The 19,008-nt window shown below is 36.6% G+C and overlaps 5 protein-coding genes across 9 annotated transcripts; 2 read left to right on the top strand and 3 right to left on the bottom strand.

The window, feature by feature from the left end:
• Positions 1-438: 438 nt before the first annotated feature.
• LOC120008002 (heavy metal-associated isoprenylated plant protein 8-like) lies at positions 439-1,836 on the bottom strand. The gene is made up of 5 exons (XM_038858504.1): positions 1,771-1,836; positions 1,362-1,527; positions 1,060-1,241; positions 883-970; positions 439-710 (listed from the first exon to the last, which is right to left on the bottom strand). The coding sequence occupies exons 1-5, from the start codon at positions 1,834-1,836 to the stop codon at positions 439-441; spliced, it is 774 nt and encodes a 257-aa protein (XP_038714432.1).
• Positions 1,837-2,610: 774 nt separating this feature from the next.
• On the bottom strand, positions 2,611-3,709 carry LOC120008001 (heavy metal-associated isoprenylated plant protein 7-like). The gene is made up of 3 exons (XM_038858503.1): positions 3,590-3,709; positions 3,188-3,269; positions 2,611-2,906 (listed from the first exon to the last, which is right to left on the bottom strand). The coding sequence occupies exons 1-3, from the start codon at positions 3,707-3,709 to the stop codon at positions 2,611-2,613; spliced, it is 498 nt and encodes a 165-aa protein (XP_038714431.1).
• A 942-nt stretch (positions 3,710-4,651) lies between these two features.
• Positions 4,652-6,116, top strand: LOC120008101. Of its 2 annotated transcripts, XM_038858615.1 has the most exons (3): positions 4,652-4,742; positions 5,007-5,617; positions 5,715-6,116. In XM_038858615.1, the coding sequence occupies exons 2-3, from the start codon at positions 5,024-5,026 to the stop codon at positions 5,934-5,936; spliced, it is 816 nt and encodes a 271-aa protein (XP_038714543.1). In that variant the 5' UTR covers positions 4,652-4,742; positions 5,007-5,023; the 3' UTR covers positions 5,937-6,116. The 2 variants fall into 2 exon arrangements, with proteins under 2 accessions (XP_038714543.1, XP_038714544.1); XM_038858616.1 differs by lacking the exon at positions 4,652-4,742 and having other exon boundaries at positions 4,809-5,617.
• Positions 6,117-9,596: 3,480 nt separating this feature from the next.
• LOC120007860 (protein LAZY 1-like) lies at positions 9,597-12,103 on the top strand. Of its 3 annotated transcripts, none has more exons than XM_038858328.1 (4): positions 9,597-9,716; positions 9,801-9,867; positions 9,996-10,804; positions 11,147-11,529. In XM_038858328.1, the coding sequence occupies exons 1-4, from the start codon at positions 9,711-9,713 to the stop codon at positions 11,426-11,428; spliced, it is 1,164 nt and encodes a 387-aa protein (XP_038714256.1). In that variant the 5' UTR covers positions 9,597-9,710; the 3' UTR covers positions 11,429-11,529. The 3 variants fall into 3 exon arrangements, with proteins under 3 accessions (XP_038714256.1, XP_038714255.1, XP_038714254.1); XM_038858327.1 differs by adding an exon at positions 11,536-12,103 and having other exon boundaries at positions 9,627-9,867; positions 11,147-11,402; XM_038858326.1 differs by having other exon boundaries at positions 9,627-9,867.
• LOC120007859 (sphingosine-1-phosphate lyase) lies at positions 11,956-18,815 on the bottom strand. Of its 2 annotated transcripts, XM_038858324.1 has the most exons (15): positions 18,539-18,815; positions 18,394-18,439; positions 16,941-17,092; positions 16,751-16,810; positions 15,526-15,750; positions 15,301-15,442; positions 15,039-15,089; positions 14,845-14,936; positions 14,542-14,668; positions 13,554-13,569; positions 13,099-13,206; positions 12,919-12,973; positions 12,704-12,850; positions 12,484-12,562; positions 11,956-12,268 (listed from the first exon to the last, which is right to left on the bottom strand). In XM_038858324.1, the coding sequence occupies exons 1-15, from the start codon at positions 18,739-18,741 to the stop codon at positions 12,146-12,148; spliced, it is 1,626 nt and encodes a 541-aa protein (XP_038714252.1). In that variant the 5' UTR covers positions 18,742-18,815; the 3' UTR covers positions 11,956-12,145. The 2 variants fall into 2 exon arrangements, with proteins under 2 accessions (XP_038714252.1, XP_038714253.1); XM_038858325.1 differs by lacking the exon at positions 15,526-15,750.
• Positions 18,816-19,008: the final 193 nt, after the last annotated feature.

Genomic DNA, 19,008 nt, shown 5'->3' with positions numbered 1-19,008 from the left:
CCATCTCACAGTTTCTTCTTTCCATGGAGTAAAAGAAATGGAGTCCATGTGTTTTGAGATGAATGAAGCTTCATGGAAGGCCGTTAAAGGTTAAGAAATGATACATATATAAAGGTTAAAAAGTAGGTTAGGTATCAAATTGCATCATGCATCAGTCATAGAGGGAGAGAGAGTTTATCAACCTATCGGAAATCTCACTTTGAATACATCAGGCTGCACGAATTTCTTCTTTTAAGATGTCGCTTATGGTATTTAGGCTTAGAAAAAGTCTTGTTGGATATTCAACCCTTTCACATAACAATACTGTTTGTTTTGGAGTCTAATTCACTATGAATACATCGGATTACCCTCACGTGAGATTACGAGTCTCGACCCACCAAAAAAAAAACAAATTTTTTTTCATAATTTGTTTATTTTAATTTTTGTTTTAATTATTTCCTACATGATTGAGCATGAGAAGACATTTTCGTCACTGAAAATCTGTGAAGGGCAAATATGTGTAGCATATTGGGGTGGGTAATGGAACATATTTTTCTCATCTGGGCCTTTCTCTTGGGCCTGCTGGGCTTTTCCCTTCACATCTTCTTGCGTCAAGATCTCCACGTGCTTTCCTAGTCTCTTCCTAATCAGTTCCACAAGCTTTGGAGGATCGAATAATCCTCTTATAACCACCGTTGATTTCTTCATGTCTGGTTCCACTACCATAATTCCTAAAAAAAATAATAATAAAAGCTTTAACATTCCAAATTTATTACCAACGAGAGGTGACTTAGTTGGCATTCAGCTGAGTTAGACATATGTGTGCCTCAAAATTTGATTCTAATAAAAAACATATTTCTTAGTGGTATTTCAAAAAATATATTTAAAATATATTTAATTTACCTTGCATTTTTTCCACCTTTTTCTTAATCTCATTTGCACAGCCTTCACAATGCATGTGCATCTTCACTACCAAAACCTTCATTTTTGGCTGAAAAAAACAAAAATTAAAACATAGAAAAAAAAATTAAAAAATTAATAATGATGATAAATTGTTAATGTAATTAACTAAGGACAAACCTCTTCTTTCTTTTCTGTCTCCTTTTTAGGGTTACTGGCATTAGGGTTTGGTTTAGGAGAGATCAACTCAACATGCTTACTAAACTTATCTTGAAGCCTCTTCAAAACCTTCATTGGATCAATCTTTTGTCCTTTCACAATCACTTTACTGTTTGCCTTGTCTATTACAACTTCTTCAACGCCTGATTATTAGCCCAAAATATCACACATTAAATTAAATCTTAAAAAAGATAAATCACAAACAAAAATTTTAATATCAGAAGAAGAAGATAAACAAATTGAAGTTTGCATTAATCAATTACCAAAATATCCTCTTAGACAATCAGAAACCTTGTTGGAACAGCCTTCACAGTGTATGTGAGTCTTAAAGACAGCCTCTTTATTGTTGTTGTTCTTCTCTTCTTTCTTTTCCTGGTTTGTTGTTGTTGCCTCAACCTTCTGCTCTCCATTGTTTTGATTGTTGTTGTTCTTTTTCTGTCACAAACAACAAAAATAGAAATTAACAAACGTAACCCACACGCGGTTCATTTTTTTGGTAACCGAGAATAACACTATACAAATTTCTTTTTTGAACATCCGATATGGGCCTAAACTTAGACCTTCATACCCGCGTGCATAGAAGTTTCCTACCTAACAACAGGGTAAGTTAGACCAACACTCAGCAACGCGGCCCATATGGTATTACTCCCAAGTGGGAATCGAACTCAAGACCTCCCGAGTCCATACTGTTTGATTCCAGAGAGATTCACCAACTGAGCTATCACCCACATAGTTCATCAATAATAATAAAATCAATGAGGGGTTTGTTGCTACCTTTGACATTATCTTTTCTGAAGTAGACTTTGATTTGTGTTGAAAAAAACAAACAGTATGAGCTCAATTGGGGGGCTAGGGTTTATGATTTATACATGGAGTAAAATTAATTTTGTGATTAAGTATGGTTATGGTGTTACCACATAGAGGGAACCCTTTTTTGTCAATTTTGGATTTGACAATATTGGAATTAAGCACCCCATAAGTGCAATGTTTGCAAATGATTTTCTTTTCTATTTTATTCATAAGGCGTTACAAGTACTCATTAAGCCTGAAACGTTTTGAAACTTTTAAGTCTTTTTCCCTATTTTTTGGTTTTCTATCTCTATATTAAGATTTTTCATATATTAGGAATTAATAATGTTTAATCATAATATATGTCTCCTTAATTTGTAACATTAATGTATTCTTTCATTATTATTTTTTTGCTATTTATGCCCTTTATTTTTTGACAAAACTGGAAAGTCGATATATGCAATTAATTTCAATGATTCAATTAGATTTAATTATTGTAAAATTAACATAAATATTTTGAAATAGATATATACTATATCTTTTCTTTTCTCTTTTTAATTACAGGGGAAGGGGATGGGGGATGTTCGAACTCGAGATTTCTATAAGATACCACACACATGAGTGCCATTTGAACTACTCGTGGTTCTCTCGGATATATATAATTTCATGAATGACATGACGATAGAACTTTTCATTTGTTTATAATTCGCAATAAACTCTTAATTATTCTTTCACTTCTTCAATCTCTCCTGATTGATGATTCTGATTATTGTCAACTTCCTCTTCTTCCTCTTCTTCTCTTATTTCATTATGATTTCCTCCTCCATTGTCACTAGGACTTGAACCATCAGCAGGTTTTCTTCTCGGCTTTTCTTCCTTCACATATATCTTCACAGCCTTTTTAGTTTTATTGGTTATGTGATGCATTAACCTTGTTGGATCAAACACACCTTCCACAGTTACTTCTGCCTCTGACGGGCATTCACTTTCTTTTAAATGAGAATTCACTTCTAAAACCCCTACCAACAAAAAAATTAATAAAATTAAGATGGTTAGAAATGTATACATAATTATTTTTTTAAAAAAATATTTATAATTAAATTACTTCCAATCTGCAAATCCAATAAAGTATTGCTTAGGAATATTGGATTTCAAATAAAAACAATGATTTTTTTTAGATATTTGGAAATATTGGGGGAAAATAACTATTAATTACTTTAGGAATCAAACAAATAAAAATCAGTTGCAAAGTTAATTTTATTTCTTAAATAATAATAATAATACTAAGTGTAAAAAGCACCATTCATCTTCTTGATATGCTTCTCAATCTCCTTCGAACATTGGGGACAATGCGCATCATATTTGACTCCAACAATAATTCCCTGAAAAGAAAAAAACACAACAACTTGAATTAATAAGTGTGGATACGATTTTTGCAGAGATTGTACGCTCTGGGGTATCTCTATGGACATTCCTATCCTCTAAATGATAATCGGGGTAATTACTTTTCCAAACTAAAGAGATAATGAGTTTGAATGGGGAGGAGTGATTATTTTTTGAAATAAAATCATGAGATGAGGGAACGAATGCCCGTAGAAGTACCCAGAACGAATAATCCCTTGAATGCAAAAATCATATTCACAATAAATTATAAACAAAAATTGGAATCAAAACAAATCAACTTTAATTTTAATTGACAAACGTTTTGTTCGTATTCTTCAGGCGAAGGTCGAACGACTTTTTTCTTTTTGATGAAAGAAGATGATACTTTTTCCTTAAAATTTAATTTCAACTTCTCAATTTTTTCGAATGCCGTCTTCATAATTTCTTATCTTCTTCACCTTGTTCTCTTGATCATTTTTTTTAATGGGATTTTTTGGGGTAAAAATAGAAGAAAAATATACCGGTAATTAAGGTACGCATGCGGTATAATTGAATTATAGATTAGGCACTTAAGCACAAAAAATAAATGGATTAATCAGTAATTAAATTTGTTTAAGCATATTCATGCATGATACTATTTCATTTGCAAATTGAATATGATAGATTCGTCAACATTAGCAACTTGAATGATAGCTTAATTGGTGAATCTATCTAGGGCTAATCCTATGAATTCATGACGTCCTGAGTTCAATTCCCACCTGGGGAAATGCCCTTATAAACAAGTTGGGCTTTGGCCCACATTACCCTGTTGTCGAGTGGAAAACTTCTATGCGTGTGTGCTTGCTTCATAACCCGAGTTTAGGCTCATATCGGATGTCCAAAGAACAAACTTGTATGATATCTTTTTCGGTTAAAAAAATCGTCTACATAGCAAGAATATATATGATTATCAATAAGCAGGGAAATTTTCAAGCCTGTACCCAAAAAAATTATTGGACATTTAAGTACCCTTAGAATTGCAAGTTATTTATGGGTACTAATGTGGTATTTGCCAATTGCCATTGGTTATTTAAACGAATTGCGTAATGGATTGTTAAAAGCACCCAAAGGCCCTGATTAGGCCCATATATTGGGCTGGGCTTCTGTAGTCCATTCCAAAGAGCCGCATTGATGACGTGTTCTATCTTCTATGTTTATCTGATGTCTAAATAGGCTTGGTTTCTTGACACATGTGGACCAATTTTACCCGCCACGTGTACAAGCATCCACGTGGCTAGCCTCAGAAGCTACACGTCAAGATGCAGCACGAAGCGGTGTCACCTAGTGTGCATTTTAACCACATAATCTACTCCCCCATGACCCCTTCAAATCGGGAGATCGGTGGCATTCAGTTCTTTCCAACCTCTCATCAGTTTTCAATCATCAGTAAGAACAGCTAGCTTCATATTTTCACTCTGTTCCTCTCTTTGTAGGTATGTTCATGTACATTATCGATTGTTCTTCTTTTCTTTTGCCTTAATTATGCTAACAAGATGATAATCAACTGGTTTTCCTTGTTAATGATCCTGAATTTGCATTGTTACTACTCAAGGTTTTGAATTTGTTCATCATAAAATCCTGTTTTTGAAGAACAATCTCATTAATTTTTCAATCAAATTGATTAAATTTAGACAAACCCAGAAAAATTATAACTTGGATTCACTTTCTCTTCCATGGTGGTTCTGATCTTTCACTAGGTAGAAGGAAGGAAGCAATGTCGGGCGCAACTGTATCAGTGGCTCCTAGAACAGAGCCAGCAGACACATCCACTTCAGATCACACAAAGCCCCAACCAGAATTGGTTGGTGGTTCCGTGATGGGTTCATTGCGAGTAATCGAACTCCAACTCGTAGCCTTCATTATGGTATTCTCCGTGAGCGGCCTCGTCCCGATCCTCGACTTGGCGTTCCCAATTTTCACAACCGCATATCTCTTGGCCTTATCGCGCTTCGCCTTCCCGAGCCACGGTAGAGACGCATCAGGATCGCCAGAGATCTTCCAAGGAAGCAAGTTGTTTAGGCTGTATGTTGTTGTAGGAACAACAGTGGGGTTGTTCTTGCCTCTGGCTTATGTATTGGGTGGATTTGCGAGGGGCGATGAACAAGCTGTCCGGTCTGCAACACCTCACTTGTTCTTGCTTTCGTGCCAGATTCTAACAGAGAATGTTATAAGTGGGTTGTCGTTGTTTTCCCCTCCGGTCAGGGCACTTGTTCCTCTGCTTTATACTGTTAGGAGGATCTTTGTCATCATTGATTGGATCAAAGATGTTTGGCTCAACAAAAGCCTTCCTGCCAACGCAGAAATTAAGGTATCATGTCCTTTTTTTCTAACATCATCAACAGTTGAGATAATTAGGATACCAATTGATTAGCATTGATTAATGTTATGATTAATCATATATGCAGGACGTTGTGTGGTATTGGTTCGGGAGGAGTCTAGCAATAGCCAATTTGGTGTACTTTTCAATAAACTTATTTGGGTTCTTGATTCTGCGATTCCTTCCACGAGCTTTTGAAATATATTTCAAAGAGAGGGATGAGATGCACTCGAAGATGGTGGAAGATAAGCGTTCTACTGCAACGGTTGTGAATGACAAATCTCAATCCACAGATAAGAAATTTGATTGAATGTTTACTTCTTTTTTTTTTGAACATTGGTTAAACCTTAAACGATGAATGGTAATTTTAAGAATTTTGAAGTTGATATGTCTACAACCAACTATTCTGTTTTGTTTTCTTTGGTAATGCTAGATGGCTATGATTTCGAAAATGATAAAAAATTCAGCATTCCAATAATTGATATCTCAGTAGTTGGTATCTCAGTTATCCCAACGGTTGAGTTGGACGTACATAATTCAAGTGTATTCGTGAGTTTCACATGTTCCACATGCATAGCAAATCTTGTGCGTATAATTTAGTAGTTTAGTAGTTGAAATAACTGGGTTCCCTGTCATAACTAATAGTAATGGCAATCTCAAATTTTTTCAGCAAGGGCAAACTGGTAATCTGGGAGTTCAAGATCTGGGCCTTGGGTCTTGTGACATGACTTTAACCGGGTGGGCCTATTAGTTCAGCCCATTTATTCATTTGGCCCAATTGAAGGCATTTCTTTCTTGTAACCAATCACTTGGCCCAATTTGGATATGGGCTTTTATGAAATTATTGGCTAGTACAAGACCAAAGCAAGAATTATATTAATTTATATTATGATAAGTAATTTTCCTACAAAATCCAGAACCATTCATGTGGGGGCATGGAAATGATGGAATGACACCATTCATTGTCAACCAAAAACACTAAGAGAGGCCCATCATTCTTACACTAAATGACCATTCACTATCAACAAAAAAACATCAACACAGGCCCATCAGATTGTACTAAATTGTTAAGTCTCACTCCATAAACCCTATCTTCTTCTGACACTTTCTGTTCGGCTTGAAATCCTCAAGTACTGTCCTAACTATCAATGGTATCACTAGTAGTTTTTTGTTATAAAATGTAAGCTGGCTTATTCCACCCCCACCACCACTCTGGTTTTTGGCTCAATTATGCAGTACTGCTACTGCCGTCTGGTTTATGCTGTCCGGACAGGCCTGGGATCTGTCCCGACGGATAGGATGCTGGTTGAGGTGGAGGCCCTTTACTGGAAGAAGCAGATCGAGGAAATCTTGCTGTCCGAATAGGCCTGGGTGCTGTTCGAACAGCAGGCGCGAATCTGTCCTATCGTGACAGCTTGTACAAATAGAAAATTGTAGGGTTTTGTTAAACCCAATTGAGCGAGGCTTCGAGAATAGAGAGAAAACACCTTGAGATTGAGAGGGAGTTTAAGAGAGCTTTATTCATTGTATTTGGTGAATTTCCACACTTGTATTCTTCTTTGACATAGTGAAATCAGCCTCTGTTGTCTGTGGATGTAAGCTTATGCCAAACCACATAAATCTCGTTTCTTTTACGTTTATTGCTTGATTTTTTCTGCATTATTTAGCTTGGGTTATCTTGTTTAGTCAATTCTTATATATTGTGCATTGTCAGTCGTTTTTGTGATTTTGCACAACAACCACTTCATTCCAAGTTGATTGATATGAGAGATCATGACAAGCACCACCATATTAAGGTCTATGATTAGTTGTGGGGGCTCAAGGTGTAAGTTGGTGAGGCTTTTGTATGATTGAAAGTGTCAAGAATGCCTTTAGAGTTGATTCCCTTGATGCTGTTAGCAGGAAAAGGTCTCCCACAGTGTGTTTTAGGCTTTTTTTTAGCTTTTAGTTACATGTTTGGTACCCAAAAAGAAATTGGCCCAGAAACCCACCTAACCCTACATTTTTGTTACTACATGATCTACATTTTTATTAAGTTGGAACCATAAACACATGGTTTGCTCCTTGTCCTTTTCATCCACTTTTTTTTGGGGTCAAAATTGGGGATTTTTTTAAGGATTTTTGTCCAATTAATTAAATGTCCTCACACGTTTGAGTCAAAGTCTTTCAAATGAGAGTGAGACCTATTCTTCTATTATTATAAACATTTGTGATTTTGTGATTTTGATGAGGGTTTAGTAAATAGTTGGTGTCTCACATATTAAGAAACTGTTGCTCTCGCTACCAATTAATCTACTGCTGCCCACCCTCTAGAAGGTCTCGTCCCTCTACACTAGTAACACTCTATTCGTTTTGAGTAAATTCACATCTTCCCTTGGGTGATGTGAGACAAGAGACTTAACTCCATCGCTACTCAGTAGCTTGCCCAGTCAGGGTTGTCGAAAAGAATCAAATCAAATCGTATGAAATCAAAATTTTAAATCGTATCGGATTATAAGATTAACTTAATTTTTAATAATTTATTGTAAAATATATGCATATTCATATAAAATGTGAATAATTGAATCTTTCGTCTTCCTCAATATCTAGAATTGTGTGCATCGAATCACGAATTGATTGACTCATCAAACTTCGCAATACAAGTTACGAATCGTATTGTTCCACTTCAAAGTCGAAAGGAATCGTACGATTCTAAAAATCATGCTCAGCACCACCAAGCTTGACACTGCAGAATCTTATTGTCCCGGCCATTTGAGCTGGGTGTTACATATATAGTCTTATTTTCAAAGAAATTCAAAAATGATCTATATATGAGGATTTCACATGATGTTGATTAGTGCCAATTGCAGTGGTAGTGTCTTTCATAGATAATTAATTAATGAACAATCATATGAAAAGATCATTATTCTCAAGGATGTCTTCATTCTCTGTGTCTCCAAGTAACCAAATCGATTCTGAATATTCAACCATTTATGCTCATATATACTTGCTGGTAGGCCACACTTTGTTGGCTGACCAAGCAACATACATTAATTATACACTGGTTCAGATGAACAATTTCGAAGTGATATGGTGGTTAGGGTCACTATCTTTCGGGTATGCACTGGATAAACCAATAGCTCATCAATATCCTGTAAACATTATACGAACTTAGTAAGTGTCGAATATTCAGATATGCAAAAGATAAACCTATGAACTCATACAATATCCTGCTAACATGTACAAACTCAGTAAGAATCGAATATTTGGGATGCACAGGATAATCCTATAGACTCGCACAATATCCTACAACACATGTATATACGAACTCAATAAACAAACATGTACGAACTCAATAAGAATCGAATACACGAGCTTGAAAGTACGACTTCTCCTAACTATTAGGTCAGCAACTGAATCTTTTATTTCTTTATAGTTTTAGTATTTTTATCTTATATATAAAATGTAGGATCATAGTTACTGTTAATAAGTTGATAACACCTCATGCAGCGATACTTAAAGGAATAGACACCATGAGATCATGTTCTTTGGCCTACAAAACCACACGACACGAGGCAGTGGACCAACAAGAATCAATGTGAATTCTTCTCAACACTCTCCTGCACTTGTGAGCAAGCCACGTCAAACTGGATCAATTGTTTTTGATACCATGTTAAAAATTCACAAACCAAACACACCAACAATATTGTTCTCTTTGAGTTTGCCAGATCACTATGAATATATCGGGCCCGTAAGATTTTGTTTTTCGTGAGTCGTCCCACTCAATGGTATTTGAGCATAGTAAACGATTATTGATGTGTAAGGAGTTGGATTTTGCTTATAAACTACTCGACTGGGTTATGTCATACCAATGTGGAATTTTAAGTCTTGATACGTGGGGGACCCACTCTCCAATTTGGTTACATGATTTGATCTTAGAAAACGAGTAGCCAACCCACACCTTGTAACTATCCCTGTGTTTCTCTTACCATTAGGTTTACCTTTTTATGCACGAGCATTTGATCATCTAATTGTGAAGAGTTCCCATTTTCTCTCCTTACTTTCCAGGCAAACTGATAATCAGAAGAGAAAGACAGGACAAGCAATGAAGGTAATGAAAGCCTTAGTCATTAAGGTTTATACTACAAATGATCATCTCTTTTTTTGTCAGTTCTTACCTGATTATCTGGTGCAGTTACTCGGCTGGATGCCGCGGAAGTTCCGGCAGAATGGCTGTGAAGCAATCAAGGATCTTGCCATTGGTAATTAAGACTAGTTTAAATGTCCGAATCAAGACTCGAGTATTTATCGTAGAGAGACTGTTTCCGTGGTTTGAACCAAAATAAATTGAGCTTAGAGCGCAAAACTTGCGATTTGTTTTTGTTTTCAGGAAACTCCTCTACTTGTCTGGCTGGGCAGCCATCACTGGATGACCAAAAGCCAAACTTCCATAACACCAAACCATTCAAGTTCAACCAGAAAGACCAACTTCGAAACTCTTTCGCTAGTTTCGAAGCAGCGGCGACAGAAGAAGAAGAAGAATACTATGAAGTAGAACCATCGGACGCAGTAACCGAACTCTTCCATGGCTTTCTAGCTATAGGAACGTTTGGTTCAGACCCTATCAACACTGACCCTTCCACACCAACCTTCTCATTCTCTGTTGAGAACATAACTGAGAAAGAAACTGAGGCAACGGAGAACGAACTGAAGCTCATCAACGATGAACTCGAGAAGGTTCTGATAGCTGAAGATGCTTCCAACATTTCATCAGGGAGAACTAGCCATGTCAGCAACGGAAGGAGTAGCCATGGAAGTACCATTACTCTCAGTGGCAAAATCCTTGAAGCTCAGGACACTAATGAAAGCAATGTCTGTCCTCTCCAGGGGTATTTGCTCGGGTCTGCTTTCGAGGTTTCGGAGACAACAAGGACTTCTTCTGTTGCAAAGAAGGAGAACAGGACTTCACTTGGTGAGCTGTTTCAGAGGACTAAGATTGCAGAGGAGAATCTCGGAGGAGCTAAACTGGACAAGGAAGATAAGAAGAGTGACAAGGAAACAGGAGCAACTGCTGATAAATCTGCAGTCAATCTGATGAAGAAGATACTTAAGAAGAAAATGCCTCATGCTTCTTCAAGGAACAGCTCTACTACTTCCACTGTTGATTCTGCTTCAGCAGCAGAAACCAAACTCAAAAAGGTATGTATACAGTCTACTACATTTCAGATTATCATGGGCTGGTCAGGCCCATGAATAGATAAGAGGGAGTTGAGAGGATAGATTTAGAAATGCCCAGCTTGGCTAAGCAAGTAATTTTAGGCCCAATAATATTTTGGGCCGAGCAACTCAAAACCCTGTCTCACATTTAGGGGTGTACATCTGGTTTCGAGACCCGGACCAACCCCCGAGTTTTATTGGGCAGGCCCAAAATCCTTTTTATCGCTCCATGTGACTCAGACCCTACTCGAGACTCCCAATTGAAGTTCCCATGAAATTTTTTTTTGACCTCCATTTGTTCAATCATGTCTGGCATTTGTACAGATACTACAAATGTTCCACAGGAAAGTTCACCCAGAGAACACAACAACTGCAAAGAATCAGCATGAAAAGCCATCTAAAAATGAGAACAACAAGAATGGTGGTCAGAACAATGGAGAAGGAATCACGGCAATGAAACCTCAGAGAGCCCTTTCAAAGGGGAGCATGAGGCGCTACCAGAGCCAATCTAACCCTCCCCAGTTTTCTCTTAGTGACTCAAATGGGAACAGGGAGTGCTGGATCAAAACAGATGCAGACTGTAAGTACCAAGGACTCTTACATTGATTTCACATTCTCATGAATCGACTATATTTTTGTGCCTACTTGCTCACTTCCCTGTTTATCACCAAAAGAAGAAGACTCTGATTCAGTTGCATGACTTTGCATTATAGATCTTGTGTTGGAGCTCTGAAGAGAGACAGCAGTAATCAGGCAAATGCCTTTTAAATGGTAAAGTCTAGTAAACTATCAAGTGTCACTCTACTTTGAAGAATATAATTGGTGTGCATGTATTAATGTATTGTGCTATGAAGAGGTTGAGGTGTCAACTGAGTAAATAAAAAGGTGGTTCTCCTGGGAACCAACCTACAGAAATCAGTTTGGAATTGTATGCTTCTTTTCTTCCTGTATTAAACATATTTTCATTTCCATCAATATAAACTATTGAAACTCTTGAGACATCATGGGTTTGGCAAGAATAGTGGGTTTTCCCATTTTAGTTGTGCATACTCCCAATCAAAGATAACATTCCCTTCCCCCATGCACATGAACCGCTAACGGCTACAATTCCATCAACAGACTGGAAGAAAAAATAGCAGTTTGAATCAGCTGCACATTAAAACTTGAGAAGTTTCCAATGTTTATACACCATCCACATAAATTGAAGGATTTTATGTGAAACAGCAAGATTATGAATTATTTCAGGGTATAACTTACCCAAAGAATTCTCACACTTGAGGGAAAAAAAAAAAAAAAAGAGCATTCAGAGAAGAAAGAACGCAACTAGCATGTACCATCCATGTAATTTACCAACAATTCCGAAACCATACCCCTATCTGGCATCCTCCCTGCAGCACCATATATGGGTGCTAGGCCTCCATTTAAAGGACCTGGATTTTCTTTCACCTGAAAGATTTTCAAAAGTATTTAAGATTTGATTAAAAAGGGTTACAGGTAATTCAAGCAATTCAGATGCCACCCTAAAAAACCCCATTATCAACTATCATCCCTTATTCACATAAAACTTTATGTTCCTGATGAAAGATTATTAAGACAAGGAAATTTATAGTAGTCTAATTGAATGGCAGAACTGATAATTTCTTTCAATACTAAAAAGTTACCTTTTGCACAGATTCTTCCAAGTCCCGGAGGAAGCCCTCAATAACTGGTACATGTTGAAGAGTAACACAGATATGAATGCTGGTTCAAGAAGATTTCATGAAAAGGGGATAACAATCAGCTCCAAGAACAGTAAGTAATCCGTGCTTAAAAAGGAACTAATAGAACAACCATAAAGATTATTGTGATTGGGAGTGTTTGTGAGGGAGTGAGAAATCCCACCTGTTGGGTCTTTGCAATGCATTCAAATGCCAACCTTTGGATGACAATATATCATTAACTTCAAAAATGTCAATAGTGTTGGATCCAAATGCCACGATTGTCATGTCTGGCTTCCCAATGACATGTAACTCTGGAATGTCCTTTATTCTGCACAAAAATAGCTCTCATTCTACCCAGTCAATGAAGATTGAAAAGTATGAGTGAAAAACACAAACCCTTTTTCTATTTTCTTTGATACTTCCATTATTGCTTTTGTATTCTCCAAGTATCCTATTCCGTGTAATGGAAACATCATTAGCAGAATAAACAAGCATTTGACAAATTGGAATGGGTAACAATTGCAGGAAAAGACTCAATAGCTTTAGGATTATCGATTTAAAGAAGTTCATTATCACCTTCTTCTCCTAAGGATATCATTGCTGCCCAAGCCCCAGCAATCAAACTTCCAGGCCTGCTTCCTGCCATGGTAGGAGATACATACAGCCCACCTGACCACTCCGTCACTGCAACAAAGACATTTGAAAAGGCATATATAATGGAACATGAGCATATACCAGGACCACCTATCAGTTTGATTTCAGAAACTAAACAGATTATTTGCTTCCATTATCAGATTGGTTAATTGCATTTCACAAGGTAAATGCCACTGCTTTGGTCAAACCTTGTTTGATTTCCAAATTGGCCCCTATAAATTTGGTTTTCAGATATCGTAGATATTTTTTTTATAGGAAAAGAAATCGTAGATACAAATCTCAATCTCAACTGGTTAAAAGTCTATCAAGAGAAAAAGAGATGCAAGAATTAGTCTTCTTTGTTTCTTTTGTTTTTAGGACAAATGAGATACACTTACCAGCAACAAATTGATGCTGTTGCAAATCAGGAAGCCATAATCCCAGCACGCACACCAAGATGCCATGACATGAAAAGCATATCAGAAAGAATAGAAAAATGAGTCTCGACAAATGAAAGACTGAATGCATGATATTTGTTATCACCATAAAACCTTAGCATTAAATTCATGTGGCTCTCAGTTCTTGAAAATCCAATACTACAGTTGAAAAATGAAAGAATAAAAAGCAGCAGGAATGAGAATGTTAAGAGGCGTAATTAGCTAATGAGATCAACAATTTATGGAACATCTATATAATCTTCACAACTACATTTTGAAGTTATCAAGTATATATTAAATCTTGACGCTAAAATTTTCAAGTTACCAATCATTTATGATTGTAGAGCCAGTTAAGAACTTCCATGAAAGGCAACATAAGCATGATTAGAATTTCCCAATGTGCGTATTTCGAAGATCCATTCACAGTTGGCAAGAAGGAAAATGCATAGCTTGCCAGTTTAAGCAAGCATACTTGGAGCAATAAAAGTTTACTAAAGGTTCAGATGCAACAATATATTACGCCCACCTTAGATTCTAGCCTAAAAAAAGGATAAACAACTCCCGTTCACAAGACTCCAACAATGGGCGCGGTTGAAGATAGACAATATATTCACAGACCTTACCCCGACATAATATGTGGAGAGGTTGTTTCCAAGAATTGATAAGTAGCTGGTAAGCTAAAAAAGTAGCTGGCAAGTTAAAAAATTTCAGAACTATATGGAAAAAGAATCTTGAGTATTTCCTATCTTTGGCCCTCAACAGTAACTTAGCATGCAACATTTGTATGTTTTCCTTACATAAGATAGACACATGTAACCTCGTGTGAAAACACATACACAGCCCTACTGACTCAATTTAGATGAACTTAAAAGGCTTTAACCAAAACCAGTCATCTCATGTATGCTTCCACTTGACACTCATGTGATGTTTTTTAAAATATAAGAATAACCTTTCGTATGTCATGATTCCTGTATAGAACTACACTTGTTCCTTTTGGAGCCAAACCGTACTTATGCACATCAACTGATATTGAGGTTACTCCTTTGACAGAAAAATCAATAGGAGGGATTGGAAACCTGAAAAAAGAGTTATGACTTGAATACATTGGGGTTGAAAGAAAGCAAGTGAAATTTTCCCAAGAAGCAGAGCCAGCAATATTCAGAATATGGCCATATGGGAAATCTAGAAAATAAAAAATTGCATGGAAAGCCTGCAAGACCAAGGAAAAAAGAAAAGATTTGGTAATACATACCCAAGTTTACGTGCAAATGGTAGTACAAAGCCACCAAGACAAAGATCAACATGGAGACAAATTCCAGAACTAAAAGCCAACTCACCAAGTTCCTATTAAAAAAAATATTTTATACTTTCCTGTTGAAAATGACAAATCCACAAAAACAAGAACATATGTCCTTCTTACCATCACCAGACAAAGGAGTCACATACCTCAATAGGATCAATGATGCCATGAGGGAACCCAGGCGCAGATCCAACAATCTGCAGTATGATGACAGCAATATTGGGTCAACAAATACAGATGAAACCTAAGTTGGGCAAAGCTGACAACACAACAATATATGTAACCACCAAAAAGTTGCAAATGACACCTCTGTTTCTGATACAAAATTGGGAGTTTGATGCATGAAATCTGATTTTGAATGAATGGATTTCCACATTTTAATTATTAGCATAATTGATAAAAGAATACCAAAATGGTGTTCCGGTTGATCCGTCGTCTGATTGCTTTGACATCTGCTTGAAATTCTTTATTTACAGGAACACGCCAGAGCTTGATGTTAAAATATTGGGCTGCCTTGTCATAAGCTGAATGTGCAGATTCAGGTATAATCCTGATTGGGGAAAGTCATGCACATATTAAATTCCAACTGAGGGACACATTGGCAAAAAGACAAAGAACATATCAAAAGCATACATTTCAGGCTGTGTAATCCCTTTCTTAGTGTTCATATAATCACGTGACGATTTTACAGCTAACAGTATACTTTCTGTTCCTCCTGATGTCATGTTTCCACAGACTTGTCCTCCAGAAGCCTTTTCTTTACTGCCAAGTAGTGCGGCAGTCATGGAAACAACTTCTGACTCAAGCCGTGTTACACTTGGGAATACATCCAAATGCAGTGGATTCGTATGTGCAAACCTGAATGTATTCAATAAAATTATGATGAGAGCTTTGAAAGAATGGGATATACTAGAAAGTTCTTATATATAGGACATCTAACGCTAATTCTTCAAAATTTTACAAAATTTTTGGGGCTTGAAAGTACTGCCTGACCCACTCTTCAACCTGACCCCTCCCCATGATGATGGTGGTATCTATTTATAATTTCATATTACAATCTTCATTGAACTTAAATGTATCTATGATATCTCACTTTTCTCCTTCAATCTCTGCATGACAATAAATCTTTCGTGACAAGTAATGAGAAGGTAAGCTTTTCACAAATCTACAAGGAGAAAAATGAAAGATTGAAATGGTACATGCTACGGGAACTAAAGGTTCGAGTACTAATGCCCCATTCATCTGATCATTTTAGGTCTAAAATTTCCTAAATATGCTATAATTAGCTAACATTACAAGCTTTTGTAAGGAACCAGCTGGGGGAATACATTATATCCTCCATTCCTTTTGGCCATTTTTTTTATAGCATGGAGAGAGAGGAACAGAAGAGCCTTCGAAAAGAAAAGGCTTCTTTTTCTTCTTCTTTTGGTGTCATTAAGGGAAGATGGCTTTTCAGTCTTTCTACTTGGTTCAATCGCTGTAGCAGCATGAATGAAAATCAACTTTTTGAATGTAACAGAATCAACATCTTGTAGATATCTAGGACTGCATTTGGGTCACACCCCCTTCGTGCCCTGTAATACAATTCCTTTTTTCACTTCTCAAAAAAATTAGCTATTGTTATATGTGCTTCTTTTCAGAGAATATGTGCAGAGAATTCTCAATAGCGCACATCAAGCAGCATCTGCAATCATTTACTTCTACATTATCCTAATGCAATAAAGCCAACACAGTCTTTGCACCAGCCAAGTTTCCAGTAAAGGGGTAAAAAAATACTTAGAATATCAATCCAAAGAGAATCTTTACAGGAAGATACAAGCAGAGAAAAATAGTAAATTCGTAGTCCTATCTTACTTACATTGAACATGCCTCATTTATCAAAGAGAAATGTCCTTCAGATTCACTTCCTCCTATGTAGCTGGAAAACAAAAACAAAAACAAAAGAACGACTCATAAAAAAAATCAAAACAAGAAAAAGGAAAACCTACTTGTCCATTTCAATTCACAAGAACATATGTACAGCTCCATGATAATGTACATAAACATACACTGTACCAGAACATTTCCCTTGCCAAACCACATCATTTCTTTTCTCATCTTTTAATTTCTCTATGACTCCAATCCCTAAACCTGTGATTGGCAACTCTGTCCTCCAACCTTCTCTTTTAGATTTACTGCCAGCTTGCAACTTGTCCACAACCTAGAAATTCAACAAGCCAACACGTCCAAAGAAAATTTAAAAAAAAAAAATTCTACCCATATGAGCAGTAATGATGAATAGTGAAAAAGTATCAGCTCTACTAAACCTCCTAAGCCCATGTATTTTTTTCCTCATAAACTTCAAGCTACTTTTATCATCCAAAGGAAAGGCACACAAAAGGGGATAAAAGATAAAATTTCCAGGTTGGACCACAAAAGGCCCACATGTGAAGAGCATAGAATAAAGAAAGGTTAAAAGAAATGCATTGGAGATAATATCATTATTAAACTCTAAAGCCCTATAAGGAATAGTATGGACTGAGTGACATGCATACAGGCAACTGACATAAAAGCCTCTCGTCATCAGGTTTATATTGGCACAAAATTACAAGCTTCTAGTTGCTAACTTGCTATTCATCAAATATCACAAAATAAAGCCACACCTTCTTCTAAGGGTATCCAAATCCCAGTTGGCCCTTTTATTGCTGAGAAATAAATTTCAACAATGAGGTCATGTTTGTGTTTGGCTGGCCGGTCTGGAAGGAAAATAATGGATGTACTTTTAAAGACATTGAAACTTTTGTGGATATCTTTACATAAAATTGGTTAGCTACCGTAAAATTCTGGCTTTCTAGTGTTTCTTGATATTTTTTCTTTGATGTACTTTCTTGGTGCCACTTGATAAATTTTTCTTCTTCAAACAAAAACGCCCTATTGTAATGTAAGGATGGGCATTCACTAAAACGAAAGTGGGCCATGGAGTTCCTAAAATTGGTTAAGTAAATGGTACAAAGGCCATCTAGTAACTCAACGCAAAGCATCTCTAAAGAAATTTCACCCATGTGTAAAATCATTTTAGTTGAACTCCAGTACCTGTTAGAACAAAGAACAAAATGGCATATAGGCATTAAGTAACAGCTCAAGCAGCTGAACTAAATTAACCCTTTGTGGAGTAGATTTGATTAACAATTGTCAAAAATTAGATACCAAACATTATGAGCAGTTGAAACAAATTCCTGTTCTGAAATGGATTGTCAAATTCAGGTTACAGTAACCAAAGACCATTAAACAACAGTAGAATCAAACCTACGACCAAACAGTAATTAATAGCAAAAGAAAATCCGCATTCGTCAAAAAAAGGTAGCATTTAGTGCAGCTCATAAAAAAGAAAACCACACAAATACCTCCCCTTACTCAGCCCCCACACACATTTAATGCAAACAAGAGAAACAATTCGCCCTATATTCATTTCTGACCCCACGAATCACAAGCAGTGAAACTAAAACAAATTCCCAGACAGACCTTCTGTTTCTCCGCATCTATGTAACGCTTGACTCCAGGCACCAACCTGTTCGTCACAGATAAATAAACAAAAATGTATAAATCACTAACACAACACAAATTCCTTCAAAAAATTTAAAATGAGTTGTCTAATAACAGAAATTACTTGATCGCAGTGAAGAAGAACCCTAACAGGATTGTTTTCAGCCCCTTATCGTGAAGAGAAACGACAAATGAGCGAATAATCCGAGCGACGAAGAGAGTGAGGAATGGAGCAAGAACAAGAACCAGAGGCTCGTATTGTGATAAGAAGGAATTCGCATGGGCTCTGAATTCAATCAACGATGACTCCAAAGAAGTGAAATCCATTGCTTGCTTCTCCGCTTCTTTGTTTTCCTCCTCTTCTTCTTCTCCTCCTTCACCGCTTCACATATACTCAATATATGATGATCTGTCTTTTTTCCCGTTTTAGTAGTTTTTTATCGCGTACAGGATACGTCGCCGTTTGCGTGCTTCAGCTTCTTTTCCAAGGATACGATTAGGTAATTATGCTAAAATTCGAATGGCATTTACACCAAAGAGAGTTTCCCATAATGTTCAAGTATAAGATCCCATTTATGTAATTATAATTAAATC

Source organism: Tripterygium wilfordii, chromosome 10 (assembly GCF_013401445.1).
Source record: "Tripterygium wilfordii isolate XIE 37 chromosome 10, ASM1340144v1, whole genome shotgun sequence".
Taxonomy (NCBI): domain Eukaryota; kingdom Viridiplantae; phylum Streptophyta; class Magnoliopsida; order Celastrales; family Celastraceae; genus Tripterygium; species Tripterygium wilfordii.
The sequence above is the reverse complement of the archived record's forward strand: the minus strand, read 5'-3'. Positions and strand labels throughout refer to the sequence as shown.

Coding starts and splice junctions, on each gene's coding strand:
- LOC120008001 (XM_038858503.1), bottom strand. CDS start 3,709: ATGAAGACGGCATTCGAAAAAATTGAGAAGTTGAAATTAAATTTTAAG. Junction 3,270..3,589: donor CTGAAGAATACGAACAAAAC/GTTTGTCAATTA, acceptor TTTTCTTTTCAG/GGAATTATTGTTGGAGTCAA. Junction 2,907..3,187: donor GCATATCAAGAAGATGAATG/GTGCTTTTTACA, acceptor TTTTGTTGGTAG/GGGTTTTAGAAGTGAATTCT.
- LOC120008101 (XM_038858615.1), top strand. CDS start 5,024: ATGTCGGGCGCAACTGTATCAGTGGCTCCTAGAACAGAGCCAGCAGAC. Junction 5,618..5,714: donor CTGCCAACGCAGAAATTAAG/GTATCATGTCCT, acceptor TCATATATGCAG/GACGTTGTGTGGTATTGGTT.
- LOC120007859 (XM_038858324.1), bottom strand. CDS start 18,741: ATGGATTTCACTTCTTTGGAGTCATCGTTGATTGAATTCAGAGCCCAT. Junction 17,093..18,393: donor TAGATGCGGAGAAACAGAAG/GTCTGTCTGGGA, acceptor TTGAATTTCTAG/GTTGTGGACAAGTTGCAAGC. Junction 14,669..14,844: donor CCATTTGCACGTAAACTTGG/GTATGTATTACC, acceptor CTCTTTTTTCAG/GTTTCCAATCCCTCCTATTG.
- LOC120007860 (XM_038858326.1), top strand. CDS start 9,711: ATGAAGGTAATGAAAGCCTTAGTCATTAAGGTTTATACTACAAATGAT. Junction 9,868..9,995: donor AATCAAGGATCTTGCCATTG/GTAATTAAGACT, acceptor TTTTGTTTTCAG/GAAACTCCTCTACTTGTCTG. Junction 10,805..11,146: donor CAGAAACCAAACTCAAAAAG/GTATGTATACAG, acceptor GCATTTGTACAG/ATACTACAAATGTTCCACAG.
- LOC120008002 (XM_038858504.1), bottom strand. CDS start 1,836: ATGAACTATGTGGGTGATAGCTCAGTTGGTGAATCTCTCTGGAATCAA. Junction 1,528..1,770: donor AAACAGTATGGACTCGGGAG/GTCTTGAGTTCG, acceptor TGACAGAAAAAG/AACAACAACAATCAAAACAA. Junction 711..882: donor AAAGGTGGAAAAAATGCAAG/GTAAATTAAATA, acceptor TATTTTTTTTAG/GAATTATGGTAGTGGAACCA.